This window comes from Trichosurus vulpecula, chromosome 1 (assembly GCF_011100635.1).
Source record: "Trichosurus vulpecula isolate mTriVul1 chromosome 1, mTriVul1.pri, whole genome shotgun sequence".
Classification (NCBI taxonomy): domain Eukaryota; kingdom Metazoa; phylum Chordata; class Mammalia; order Diprotodontia; family Phalangeridae; genus Trichosurus; species Trichosurus vulpecula.
Genome location: NC_050573.1, coordinates 382,751,704 through 382,765,843, shown reverse-complemented (window position 1 = coordinate 382,765,843; position 14,140 = coordinate 382,751,704). Strand labels below are relative to the sequence as shown.

Genomic DNA, 14,140 nt, shown 5'->3' with positions numbered 1-14,140 from the left:
CTCATGTTGTTAGCACAATGGTTTGCTGAGTAGTCCATAAGTATTTGTGCGTACAAATAATGATAAAGACAGGGACAACACTTGGCCGAGAAAGCCCTGCACTAAAAGACAAGAGGCCTGGATGCTTTAGTTCTGGCCAGTTCAACTGTGTAATTTAGACAAGTCGCTTTACTCCTCTATGCCCTAATCTCTGTTTCTGGGAAATGAGCACAGTGGACTAGATGCTCTCTAATTTCAGTTATACTGTTTTATAATCTGTAAGCAGCAGGTGGTCCTGGTGGGCAAGGCAGGCTGAACTTAATATGCTGTTGAAGACAGAATCCCTCTTTCTCCCTCCTTCTTCCTCCTCTTGATGGAAGGATTGCTTTCATCCCATAACTCCCTTCAGGAAGGACCTTTTTTTTTTAAGATAGGCATCAAAAATGTTACATTGCATTGCACTGTATAGCTTGGGGCTTCTTATTGTTTCTGGTCTGAGAAAGAAATTGTCCACAAAATAGCATTGTCTTTCTCCCTCTCATGCTCTAAAAACTATGTGGCTCAAAGTTGTGCTGGCAAATCCGAATTGGGTTTATGAAGCCTCAGTACTCATGTTCCCTTCCAGGTTAGTCCTCCCTCCACTCTTTATCTCACTACTAGCATCCAAATAAGCAGAACTGGCATAGGTTTGAGAAGCCATCTGGATTTTAATACATTATCACATGCATACTGAGAAAACACTTAAAGCAAGATCATTTAAAGAGATATCAGTTTTAAAACTGGACGCCACAGTCTGCTGCTGCAAGAAGGTGAAGGGAAGAAAGGCCAGCATGGCAGGCTTTTCCTCTATTTAGCTCTTCATTAGGGAACAGATCAAGAAAGAGAGTAAAAGGGGCAGATAATAGGAGTGAATTTCAGACTTGTAGGTCAGCACAGGGAAGAGTTTCCAAGTCAGTCTAACTAACTTACCTTGTTAGAGCATCTCAGATAGTCAGTAGCAGGTTCCAGAATGTCTATCCCTGTCTCTCCAGAGCTCATCCTGTCATTGGGGAGCAGGAAGCAGAAAGTGGAATGGTCCTTAGATCAAGCTACAATGGCAAAGTTCAGCATGTAGTTTTTGGCTAAGACTTCTTGCTTCAACCTGGGCAATTCTCTACCTATCCTCCCAGGTCAGAGTCTTTGACCCTCTCTGCTTGCTTCTCTGCATCTCACTTGCTAATCTTGACTTCACTGTTTTTTATGTGAAAGCCCCCACTTCTAAGGTCAGAGTGGATGGAACTCTGATAGTTTGTCCTCTGTTTGAGTCTGAAATCCCTCTCTAATTTATAGAATGCTGGGAAGACTTCCTGACCCATAGGTACTACCACCATCACTACCATTTTGTCCTCTGTTCAAACCTTTTGGCTGAAGTCCAAAAGATGGGTTACAAAACCTAGATTTTCCTTTCATCTCTAACATACTTACAGCTTTTAAACATGGTGGGAGGCCTGAACAATGTCAATAAGAGTAACTACTGGTTATCATTGCATGGGCAGTGAGGATAGAATTATGGTACAGATTTGTACTATAAGAGTTCAAGAAAAAAAAAGAGATAGGTCTATTAAAGCTATAATATTCATACTTCATAGAGAAGATAGTGTTTGAATTACATATATATATATATATATATCAGTGATATATATATGTGTATATATGTGTGTGTGTGTATATATATATATATCAGTGATGGGCAGGATTTGGCTCAGTGGAGGAGTGAAGCAGGCAATTCAATTCACATTCAAATCAAGATGCATTTATTACTTCCCTAATATGATCAATACACCACGATAGGCAGCAGAGATACAATTTTTTTATAACTGGTTTTGGTGTTTAGATCCACATTCTTGTCATTTTACTGTAGAACCAATGTTCTGATATTCTTTTTTTTTTGATGTTCTGATATTCTGCTGGCACCAAGTATGTTATAACCCATTTTGTTGTTGTTCACTCTGACTTCATGACCCAATTTGGGGTTTTCTTGGCAAAGAGACTAGAGTGGTTTGCCATTTCCTTCTCCAGATCTCTTTACAGATGAGGAAACTGAGGCAAACTGGATTAAATGACTTGCCCAGAGTCAGACAACTAGTCAGCATCTGAGGCCGGATTTGAACTCAGGAAGATGAGTCTGAATATAAGATGTCCCAAAAGGATATAGCATTTTATTGGGAGATAGGGAGAACAAAGAAGGATGATAGAATGTGTATATAAATACCAAGTTTTTACCCAGGTATACAAAGTTATTTCAAAAGGAAGACTGCAGTAACACTTATAAGGCTAATCTGTAAGTGAAAGATCTTTCCTGTCCATTGAATAGGCCTCAGGTAGGTCCAATATAGGGAGACCTGATTAGAGGCAGGCCCATACTCTTTCATTAACTAGGTGGGAGGCCCTCTGAGTCCTCAGGGCCCTGAACAGACTATAAGAGCTCTGAAAAAAAAGAGCTCTGAGGTTGGTGTTTTGCCTTTGGGGGCTCTGGGTAGTCCTTGGAGCCCCCTCCCCCCTTTGAAAACCCAGATGTTGGTGCTTCTCTGGTAACTATATATTGTGATTTGGTTATACAGAAATGTTAATTTGCTTATATTGTCTCTGTAATTTCTGTTTGTATTTGCTCTGAAGTTCAGGGTGCTGGCTTTTCCTCCTGAACTAAGTGAATGGTATATGTATGTTTAATTAAAGTAATATTGTTAACCCCTTAAAGTTGGTTTCCTTAGAAAAGCAGATCAAAGAAACTGTGCTAGCAGCCCTTCTGCATGCTTGGTGTTATTGGTCTTACACCCCCCACAGCAGCTACTAGCAACATTGTTGTTACAGGAGGAGCCTAGGAAGGATCTTACATGTGGAAAAACTAGTAAATGAGCTATATACTTTAAAGGAAGTTATGGCATCTAAAAGGCAGAGGTGTGGAGGATTGGGTGCATATTCCTGATGTGGGAGATTGAGTGAAGGCACAGGAGGCAAGAGTTAATATATACAAGGAACAGCTAGTAGATTTATTTGTCTGGAATGGAGACTGTATGAAAAAGAATGTGAAAGAAGACTGGAAAGGTAGATGAGAGGTTTTAAATACCAGAATAAAAGTTTGGGTATTTTATCTTAGAGTTAATAGGGAGCCACTGAAGATTCTTGAGTGAGTGAGTGACTCGGTCAAATCTGTGCCCTACCTCACTGTCATCCTAAACTTCTCAACCCACATATCTACTCAATTTCTAGATCTCATCATTTCTACCTCTACAACATAATTTGCATCTATCCTCCTCTCTCCATACACATAATCACCACCCTAGGTCAAGCCCTCATCATCCTCTTCTGTCACCTATTACAATAACCTTTCAAGTGGTATTCTTGCCTTAGCTCTGCCCCTTCTCCAGTGTCTCCTTCACAGAGCTGCCAAAATGATTTTCCTAAAGTCCAAGTCTAGCCTTGTCTCTCCTCTACTCAATGAACTCCACTGACTCCCTGTTACCTTAGGATCACATAGAGGTACTATACAATTGCTTGTTCTCTCCCCTATTACATATTTTGAGGAATTTTCTGTGGTTTTTCTCAAATGCATGGGAATGTCAGCAAGATTCCTCTCATGGACAAATGCTTCATTTACACATTTCAAGAGTCTTGTGAATTTGGGCTCATTTAACTTTGGCAGTGCTGCATTTTGACAGATTGTACCCTTCAACTTACGCTTTCATAAGTCTTTCTTTAAAAACTGGAGTCTACATTTATCAATCATACAGAATTGAGATATACATCGAAAATATTGGAGAAATAGTAATTCAAAAGGCAAATAGAAAAATTGGAATTGGCTGTACCAGTTAACTACTTTGCTGACATTCAAAGCCCTTCATAACCTGGCCCCTCCTTATCTTTCCAGTCTTCTTACATCTTATACACACACACACACACACACACACTCACACATGCACACACACAACAATCCAATGACACTGGCTTCCTTGCTGTTCTTTGAAGAAAATAATCCACTTCATTTTCTCCTGGTTGTCCTCCTCTCTCTGCTCATCTCTGCCCCTCCCCTAGCTTCCCTGGTTTTCTTCAAGTCCCAGCTAAAATCCCACCTTCTACAGGAAGCCTTTCCCAATCTCTCTAGTACCTTCTCTTTGTTAATTATTTCCCATCTATGGGCACCTAGGTGGAGTAGTAGACAAGGCGCCAGATTTGGAATCACAAAGACTCATCTTCATGAGTTCAAATCCAGCTTCAGATACTTGCTAGCTGTGTGACCCTGGGCAAGTCACTTAACCCAGTTTGTCTCCATTCTTCATCTGTAAAATGATCTGGAAAAGGAAACAGTAAACCAATCCATTATCCTTGCCACAAAAACTCCCAAGGGGTCGTGAGTTGGACCCAATTGAGATGACTGAACAGCTTCCTATTGCTATCCATTGTTATTGTCATTTCCTACTTATCTTGTCATACGTACTGTTTACATGTAGCTGTTTACATATCTTCTCCCCCTTTAGACTGTGAGCTCCTTGAGGGCAGTGACTGTCATTTACCTTTCTTTTTATCTCCAGCACTAACCATAGTACCTAGTATGTAGGAGGTGTTTGATAAATGTTCATTGCCTGTTTGTACTAAGAAGTTATCTTTCATGACTTATAGTAAATCCTACACCATGGTCAGGATATATACAGAGATACATACAAAGAACAGAGGTTGAATAGGGTTAAAGTTTAGGAGAAGATATATTTGCACACATAGAGGATAAGGGAGATCCAAAGGAGAGGAGCTCAGAGTGAAAGCTAGACAGAGCAGTAAGGATGCCTCTGGCAGGATCTCATCAGACTGCTCTTGCTGGGGTGAGTAGAAGAAAGGAAAAGCAAGACAGTTCTTAAGCTTCTCGTCCCTTGGGAAAAGTAAGAGACCTTTAAAAAAAGTGTGGGTAGACAAGTGCTCTCCCTTTCCAAGCCAGGGGAAAAGATTCCATAAAATCATCCTTCTCAGGAAGCAGCAGCAAGAAAACGGAAAAATCAACAAGCAGCAGTAGCCAGAGAAAACAGGAAAAAAAAACTCACCTTCCAGAATAGATCTATTTTCCAAACTGTAAGATTCATAAATATCATAAACCATAACCTTCCCGTGACATAGGAAACTTTTTGGCTGTTCCCATGCCGGCACTCATCTTCCTGAGTTTAAATCTAGCCTCAGATACTTACAAGCTGTGTGACCCTGGGCAAGTCACTTAACCCTGCTTACCTCAGTTCCTCATCTGTAAAATGAGCTAGAGAAGGAAATGGCAAACCACTCCAGTTTCTCTGCCCAAAAAACTCAAATGGGGTCACGAAGAGCTGGACACAACTAAAAACAACTTAACAACATGTCTGGAATGCTTTACCTCCCCCACTCCAACTACTGATCTCCCTGGCTTCCTTTAAGTCTCTACTAAAATTCCACCTTCTACAGAAAGCCTTTCCTAGAACCTCTGAATCCTGATGCTTTCCCTCTTTGGATTATTTCTTATTTATTCTGTATAGAGCTTCCTTTGTATATACTTGTTTGCATATCATGTCCCCATTAGATTGAAAGCTCCTTGAGAGCAGGGACTTTCTTTTGTCTTTTTCTGTATCCCTAACACTTAACACAGTGCCTGACACATGGTAGGTGTTAATGGTTATTGAATGGATGAACATCGCTTACTATTTAAATCTATCTGCACTTACAAACATTTGTTTCCTACATAGATGTTTTTACAAAAAAAAATTATTATAGAACAGTTTAGTTGTCTTCATCCAGGAACTTTTACCTTGATATAAAAGGCAAGGTTTGGGGAAGGGAGCACTTGCAAATATCCGCTACAGACTGTGTTCTGCCAAGTGTTGCATCTGGGGATTCCCTATTGACCTTGCATAGTCTTTCTGCACCTGGTTTCAGTTAATCTTGTTGTAACCCTGAATGAAGTGGGTTCTGGTATTTTAAAGTCATACAGCAGGTCTTCATACTAAACAAGAGATTAAATGGTCCTGTGGTCCACCATGTTTGATCTGTTCCTTTCAAGGGAAGAACACAATGGAGTTTTCAGAACAGCTTTGGTGACCCCTGGTGTGGGGCTTCTTCTCTAATCCTTCCCATCATTCCCATGCATATTCCTTGGGGAAGGTTGGGTCTACACACACACACACACACACACACACACATACACACGTGCAAAAATGAAGCAAACATAGCACTTACTGTGGCTGCAGTATATTTTTCATAAGCACACTAGTAAGCAGCCTATTGACAAGAAAAACCTTTTAAAAGAGACCTTTTAGATGGGGACTTTATTCTGCTGGAACTTCTGGTTTTTTTGTTGTTGTTTTGGGTTTTTTTGCTTCTTGGGATGCTGAGGCCAAAGAGTTTATCAAGTCGTCAGTCTACTGGTTATGAGCCTCTTCACACTGTCAGGTTCTCTTCAGAAAATGGACCTTATCTTTTGTCAAGGTCTGACTCTAAGCCTTTCTAGCATGATAGAATCTGCCAAAACTTGTGTTCTGTGAGTGTGGCCCTTGAGGTCCCCAGTTCACCACCATACCACGATGAGACACAGAGCAGGATTTTTATGGGAGTTGTCACCTCCCATTCAAAGAGCACTGACTCTGAAGTCAAAGGACCTGGGTTCAAATCTTGCTTCTGACACCCTGCCTGGGCTTCTGTTTCCTCATCTCTAAAATGAAGGGATTGGACTAGATGGACTCTGATAGCCTTTCCAGCTACAGATATATGATCTAATAAAATGCTAAGAGTCACAGGAAAATTTGTTTTCTTCCTGCTAGTGGAGCATTGGTGTGGGAGTAGAAGTTTATATCTTAATGTAGACTTAGAAAGGTTTGGGATACCCAGGTCTCATTCAAGAAAACATGGACCATGCAACAAAATAGTAAAGCAACCTGGCTTTATTGATGGGACTTACTCAAAATATGAAGGGCCATCAGGGAGGGTAGTGGAAATAGGTCAGGTCTGCTGTAAGCCTGTATGCTACTGGGAACCCAGAGGGAATGAAGCACTCGAACCATTAAAATCTTGATTTTTAATTTTTTTTTAATAGAGTTATTCTGTGCCTAGTAGGACCAGGAATTTGGGGAAGGGGCTTAGAAGCCTGGACCTAGGGACTGTTGCTTATTTATGCTAATAGGGTTGGGGGACAGAAAACTCCTAGGGAATTGGTGGCTAGTTGTTATTCCAACTCCCTGCCAATGGGAAAGAGACTTTGGGTCATTACCATTGATCTTACTCTGACAGGGTGACTCAGGGATTTTGAGTGTCACTGGACTTCTTTGTTTTTTGGAGTGGAGAGGCTGCTGGAGTCATTAGGAAATTTCTAGGAAGTTTTCGTAGTTTTCAGATAGCAAGTACTCTGCGGCAGTACTCATAGGATCATGGGATTGTTGATCTAGAACTGGAAAAGACCTCAGAATCCGTTTAGTCCCACCTAATTGGGAAATTGAGGAACCATGAACTTAAGTGACTTACCCAAGATCATGCAGATAATAAGAGTCAGAGGTAGGCTATATAATCAGGTCCTCTAACTCCAGAGTAAGTGGTCTCTCCATGGTACCATGAACCCTGAAGTCTAGATCTGACTCTTCCACTATGATTTTGATAAGTCTCTTAGTCTCTCTGAGCTTCAATTACCTCGTCTTTAAAAAGGGAAAGTAATACCTGCCCTGTCTACTGCTAGGGTTATTGCGAGTACTGAATGGATATAGTATTGGAAATGTTCTTTGAAAGGTTATATAGAATGCTATTCAAGGATAAAGGATGACTTTATCATTCTATCTGTATTTGTTTCTAGTTTCCACTGGTGGCTGAGTTATTCCAAGATGATAAGGACACAGCACCTGCTCCTTCTTCATCCGGGAAGGGGGCATCTTCAAAAATCAGTGTCCGCTCTGCTAGACCTCCCATGAAGGCTGCCAACAAGGAACACAAGAAAACTGTGGGGCATCAGGTCAGTGTCCCCCGACTTCATGGTGGGGGGGGGGGGGAGAAGGGCTGTGAGATACACTTGAATTTGATTCCGTGTGAATCTCATCAAAGTGGTAATTTTTGGTCACATAAAGCAGGCCTAATAAAGATGGGAGGGGAGAGAAGGAGGGAGGGAGGAAGATGAAAAAAAAGAAGGGAAAAGAGGAGAGAAGGGGAAGAGAGAGATACAGAGAAAGACAGAAAAAAAGAAAGAGAGAGAAGGAGGGGGAAAGAGAGGAAGAAGAGGAAGAAAAAAGGAGAGAAGAGAAGGAAGAAAAAGGAGAGGGGGTAGAGAGGGAAGGAGAAAGAGTAGGACAGAAGGAGGGGGAAAGGGAGAGAGAAGAGGAGGAGAAAGAATGAGAAGGAGGCTATAGGAAGGATGAAAAGAGATGGAGAGAGAGAAGAAGGAAAAGAGGGAGGAGGAGGAGAAAAGAGAGAGAAGGAAAGGAGAAGGAGGAAGATTCCACAGCTGTTATTTAATTGAAATAGGGGACATCCCAAAGAGAACAGAGAAAACTCTCTTTACCAATGTAGATCCTTACCTTCTCTATAACTTGACATTTGACAGAGTTTCCTGGAGCACTAAGAGGTTTAAGTCCCTTGCCCATGGTCACATAGACAGTGTGTTAGAGGTGCGACCCAAGCCCAAGTCTTCCTGACACTGAGATCACTTATCTGTCCACTGTGTCACTCTCTCTCTCATATTCATATATATGCAGAAGCAACCTCATCATTATAACCAAATGTGTGGAAATTACAAGGTATTTTTAGAGGACACTTACTTGTAGAGGAGAGAGAAGAGGCAGGAAAAGTCCTTAAAACCCTGGAGGAAAGACTGGACACTGCATCAGGAATACAGAGTCTATGTATGACATGATATCAGAAATGTACAAGAATAGTTTAAATAAATGTAGGAGAACAGAAAGAAGAGTTCAAACATGTTGTCCTACCAAGAGGTTTTGACTCTAAGCCCAGTATGTGTAGTGGGGCTCAACATGTGCCCCCCAACCTTTCCATGATCTGATATAGATTCTGGTTTCTGCTGATTCTTAGAATGCTTGGATACTAAGAAATAAATTCTCATCTATCCTACTCTTACCTAATACCTCCCACATAATACTAGGAATCCAAGCTACTTCCAGTACCAATAATGTCAAGTCCTTATGATTAAATTGTGTTTTCATGTCTATTAAATCTTATTCGATCTATGCAAGGAGCTGATGCTATAGGTAAGACAAGGATTACTATTCCTGCTGTATAGAAGAAGAAACTGAAACCTGGAGGGTTGAATTGGTCTATCCAAGCTCATATAAAATGTCTAGTGACTGATGGGTAACTTAAACCTCAGTCTTCAAACTCCTAGTCCATTGCTTTTTATACTTTGCCACAATTCTGGTTGTTTGGTTGATTGTTTTAATGGTAATGACCATTCTTTTCATCATTCCCAGTTCCGCACCTCCCTGAACCTGCTCATGGAGACGCTGAATGCCACAACACCTCACTATGTCCGCTGTATCAAGCCAAATGATGAGAAGCTTCCCTTCCAGTAAGTTCTCCTTTTGCAACAGCCCCATACTTTTTGTCACTCAGGGCTCAAGTTGGGTTATGGTCCATGTTCTCCAAGGAGAGTTGAAGGGCCAGAGAGAGCAGGAGGGAAATGTGTTTTTGGATATAGGTGTGGAATAGAAAGATACAGCTTTGCAGATCGACGTATATGGTCTCTAGCCAAATAAATAGTGTAGAATATTCCCCAGTAGCAATTCACAAATTCAGTCCAAGTCAGCGAAGATTTTTTGAGCTCCTACCATGTGCCTAGTCCTGTGCACAATGCAAAAGAAAGGGTGACAGGGTGGTACATTAGAGAAAAAAATGGCACTGGATTTGGAACTAGAGAAACCTGTGTTCAAATCGCACCTCTGTCACTTACTACTGGTGTAACCCTAGATAGATTGGTTCCTATCTTAGGTCATCTGTAAGATTAGGGAGTTGGCCCCATGTGGTCTCTAAGGTGCCTTCTAGCTCTAAATCCTGTTGTCCTAAGGTGATAATATCTCTCTGACCTCACAGATCTTGTTTTATAGAGAGAGCTAAAGATAGACTCACTTGAAGCGATTACTTTGCCAAAACATGATATGTTTAAGTGCTGAAGTGAGTGGTACAGATCCTAAGTGCTGAATTGGGTGGGAGGGGGAACTCAGAGAATAGAGTGAGATACTATGATAGAAAAATTAAATACATTAATAAAACATTAAAGTAGATAGTGAGCGCTAAGTGCAAAAGCTGGAGAAATTACTGTGGATAGGAATAGTCAGGAAAAGCTTCAAGGAAGAGAGAGGACTTGGGCAGACCTTGAACAATGAGCAGGATTTTGACAAATGAAATGAAGGCAGAAAGACCCTTTGGGATGGAGACAGTTGAGGGAAGCCGCACAAGCAAAGGCGCAGAGGTATGAAAGAGGATGGCATGGTAGCAGGATGGACATCACACCTTCGATCAACTGCTGAAGACTTGGGGTCGGACTTTTTCCAATTTTCTTCAAATTCTTTCTTACTCCTCTGTCACCTGATATCTCTTAGAGAAGCTTCTTGAGATTTCTTTCATCAGTCCCTACTCTTAAATTGAAGTTGACCTGCTTGAGTCCAAATGGGGACTGGCCTTTGGAAAAGATGGTGGGGAGGGCACGTGCAAGTGAGCCTTCCCTGGTTGGTGCTGATACATCCTGCCCTCCCTTCTTCTCACCCTCTTTCTCTTCTGGTTTTTGAGATACGCTTAGGAATTTTCACTACATGACATCTGTCCCTTGGCTGACTCCAAATGAGGAGAAGCAGACAGGATGTTAGAGGAGCAGCATGTATGAAGGACACAGTGCCTGTGAAGGGCATGAGGTAGCATTCAAAGAGCACTGCGATAGGAGTCAGGAGGCTTTGGTTCCAGCTCGGGTATCTCTGTCACTGATTAGTTGTGTGACTTTAGGCATGTCACTTGACCTTTTAAGGCCTTGGTTTCCTTAGCTGTAAAATGACATGATAGATGACTTCTAGATGCCTTTTGAATCAAAGTTCTTTTCATCAGTTACTGGGCTAGGCACCGAGGATACAAAGACAGAAATGAAATCATCCCTGCCCTCAAGGAGCTTGCATTGTGTTGGAGGAGAAAGCATGTACACATATAAATATATATTATATAATTTTTTTATTTATATTTATATATTTTTATATATTGTATGTATGTATATAAATATATGCATATATTTATATATACATGTATAGTAATATATAATGATAGTGTTATCATATATAAATAATATACCAGATATAATTATATATTATATAATAAAATAAAAATAATATATAAATGTATAATATATATGTGTGTGTGTATATGTGTGTGTACATATACACACACACCCCAAATAAATCAAATTCTCCCCTTTTCCTCCCTTGTGGTGGATAGGACCAAGAATCAGGAGACCTGCTTTCCAGATTAGGCTCTTCCACTAGTTTGTTGCATGGAGTGTTAGGCAAGTCACTTAACCACAGGTTTCTCCCCATTCCCTATCCATCTATAAAAGTAATTAAATAAATAAATGAAATTATTAAGACTGTCCCTTCCTCTCTGCTGGGATGTTGCCCTGCTCGAGTGATATATAGTTATAGAAGTATTGGAGGTGAATAAAATTGTGTTCAAATACAAGGGTCATATAATTATTCGAACATCAGGGATCATGGTTTCGCCTTTCTTTGGTTCCCTAGTGCGTAAGACAGTGCCTGGCACACCACTATTTAGTCATTTCATGCTCTGTTTGGGTTTTCTTGGCAAAGATACTGGAGTGGCTTGCCATTTCCTTCTCCAGTTCCTTTTTACAGATGAGGAAACTGAGGCAAGCAAGGTTAAGTGACTTTCCCAGGGTCATGCAGCTAGTAAGTATCCAAGGCCAGATTTGAACTCACAAAGATGAGTCTTCCTGACTCCAGGTCAGGCATTCTACGCATTGTGCCACCTGGCTGCCCTGTTATATATTAAGTACTTAATAAATGCTTATTGACTGTGACTGACCAACTGACATCTTGAGATTGCCTTCCTTCTCTTCCTATAGTCTCTCCAGACCCTGAGGAAGCCACTAGAGTCTAAATGTGCTTCTCCCCCATGATTAGCTCACCTATTCACATTCACCAGCTCCTCGTTTGTCTGAGGGCATTGGCCTGACCTCCTGAAAGTGAACTTCTGGGTTTGGCATCTAGGGATCCAAGACAGTCATAGTGTCCTGAGCCCAGGCTGCCAGATCTTGCTGGGCTTGGGGGAAGGGAAAGGAGAATTTGCAGCATGTGGAGCAATTATTTAAGTGGGATGCAACTCCTGAGAGGGTACCAAATTGTGGCGGAAAGAGTCTGCACCCAGCTGTCTTCTTAGGCTACTGAAAGTGCATGTCTCAGCAGGAAGAGAAATGTAAATTTAGATTCTTCCCAGAGGGTGGGGAAGATGTGCAGTTTGACAATATGGTCCTTGGTGAGTTTTCAGTTAGGGATGGCCATACCATTGTCTTTTCTCCTTCCACAGGGAAAAGGGGCTGATTCCTCCCAACTATCTTGTCTCCTAGTATATTTCTCTCCCCAAATAAATGACCCTAAATACATGATACTGGCCTGATGCAATTATAGGATCCTAGATTTAGAACTGCAAAGGACTTTAGAGGCCATCTAGGCAAATTCCTTCATTTTACTAATGGAGAAACTGAGGCACAAGAAGATTAACCTGTCCAAGGTTACACAGGTAGTATATAACAGAGCTGGGATTCAAACCCAAGCCCTCTAACTCCAAATTCAACCCTTTCCCCACTGCACCAATGTCACTCAGAATAGAAATGCTCTTTTTAAGGCAAAGAGAGATGGGAGAACTGGAGGTTCTGCTGCTTTCACTTTTAGTTAGTCTCTGGACCCTTAGGAGAGGGAAGAATAAAAATCACTCCCCACATTTGTCGTCTCATTTGATTTTCACAATAACCCTGTAAACTAGTTAGGGCTGGTATTTTTATCCCCATTTTGAATTTGAGGAAATAGAGGAGAGACTTCAGTGACCTCTTTAAGAAGAAATGGAGGTGAGATTTTAGTGACCCCTTCAAGGAGAAATGGAGGTGAGACTTTAGTAACCTCTCTAAGAAATGGAAGTGAGATTTTAGTGACCCCTTCGAGAAGTGGAGGTGAGACTTTAGTAACCTCTTTGAGAAGAATGGAGGTGAGACTTTAGTGACCTCTTTGAGAAGAATAGAGGTGAGACTTTAGTGACCTCTTCAAGAAGAAATAGAGATGAGATTTTAGTGACCTCTTCAAGAGGAAATGGGGTGAGAGAAAAGGGGTGAGAATTTAGTGAACTCTTCAAGATAATGAAACTACTTGCTCAAAATAGCCAGGACTAGGGCTTGAGCCTCTTGATTCCCAATCTGGTCTCTTTCACTAGACCATTCTCCAGGCCCTGTAAGTTCAGCAGAACTCTTTACAATGTTGAGGAATTGGAAGCACAGAAAGGTTAACAATCTCCTAAACTTTGTAGGGGTGGGGAACCTGGGACCTCGAGGCCACATGTGGCCTTCTAGGTCCTCAAGTGTGGCCCTTTGACTGAATCCAAACTTATTTGTTCTGTGAAGTTTGGATTCAGTCAGAGGGCCGCACTTGAGTACCTACAGGTCCTCATGTGGCCTCGAGGCCTCAGGTTCCCCAACCCCTGCAAAGTCTTTGAGCCATTGGCTGTGTTATCATCCTGTTGAAATGTTCTCCATCATTTGAGGCCCAGGTAAAGTGACACCTTCTCTATGAAACCTTCTCTAATTTCTCTCTTTCTTTCTCAGCCAAAATTTTCTTCTCTAGTTCTTGGAGCAACAGTTTAGCAAGATCATTGGTAAGTTGGAGAATATCTAGAGGAAGGAATCCAGGATGGCAAAGAGTCTTATGTCCGTGCTGTATGGTGGTCATTTTAAGAGACTAGAAACTAGAAGATGGGTTGCAGGGTAGGGTTTGAGGGCCATGATTCTCAAGTAGCTCACAGCAGTCTGAAGTAGCCACATCATGGAATAGGGCTTCGAGTTGTTCTGTTTGGCCCTGAATGATAGAGCTAGGAGTCATGGGTGGAATTTGCAAAGAAATGGATTTTAGTTTGATATAAGGAGAAA

At 41.4% G+C, this 14,140-nt stretch overlaps 1 protein-coding gene across 1 annotated transcript in view; it reads left to right on the top strand.

Annotated features, from left to right (window-relative positions):
- The window catches only part of MYO5B (myosin VB), a 549,419-nt gene that overhangs the window by 402,442 nt on the left and 132,837 nt on the right, over positions 1-14,140 (top strand). Inside the window, exons 15-16 of the mRNA XM_036756694.1 lie at positions 7,805-7,960; positions 9,426-9,523. Of these exons, the coding sequence (XP_036612589.1) occupies positions 7,805-7,960; positions 9,426-9,523 (254 nt within the window). The remainder of the gene's footprint in view (positions 1-7,804; positions 7,961-9,425; positions 9,524-14,140) is intronic.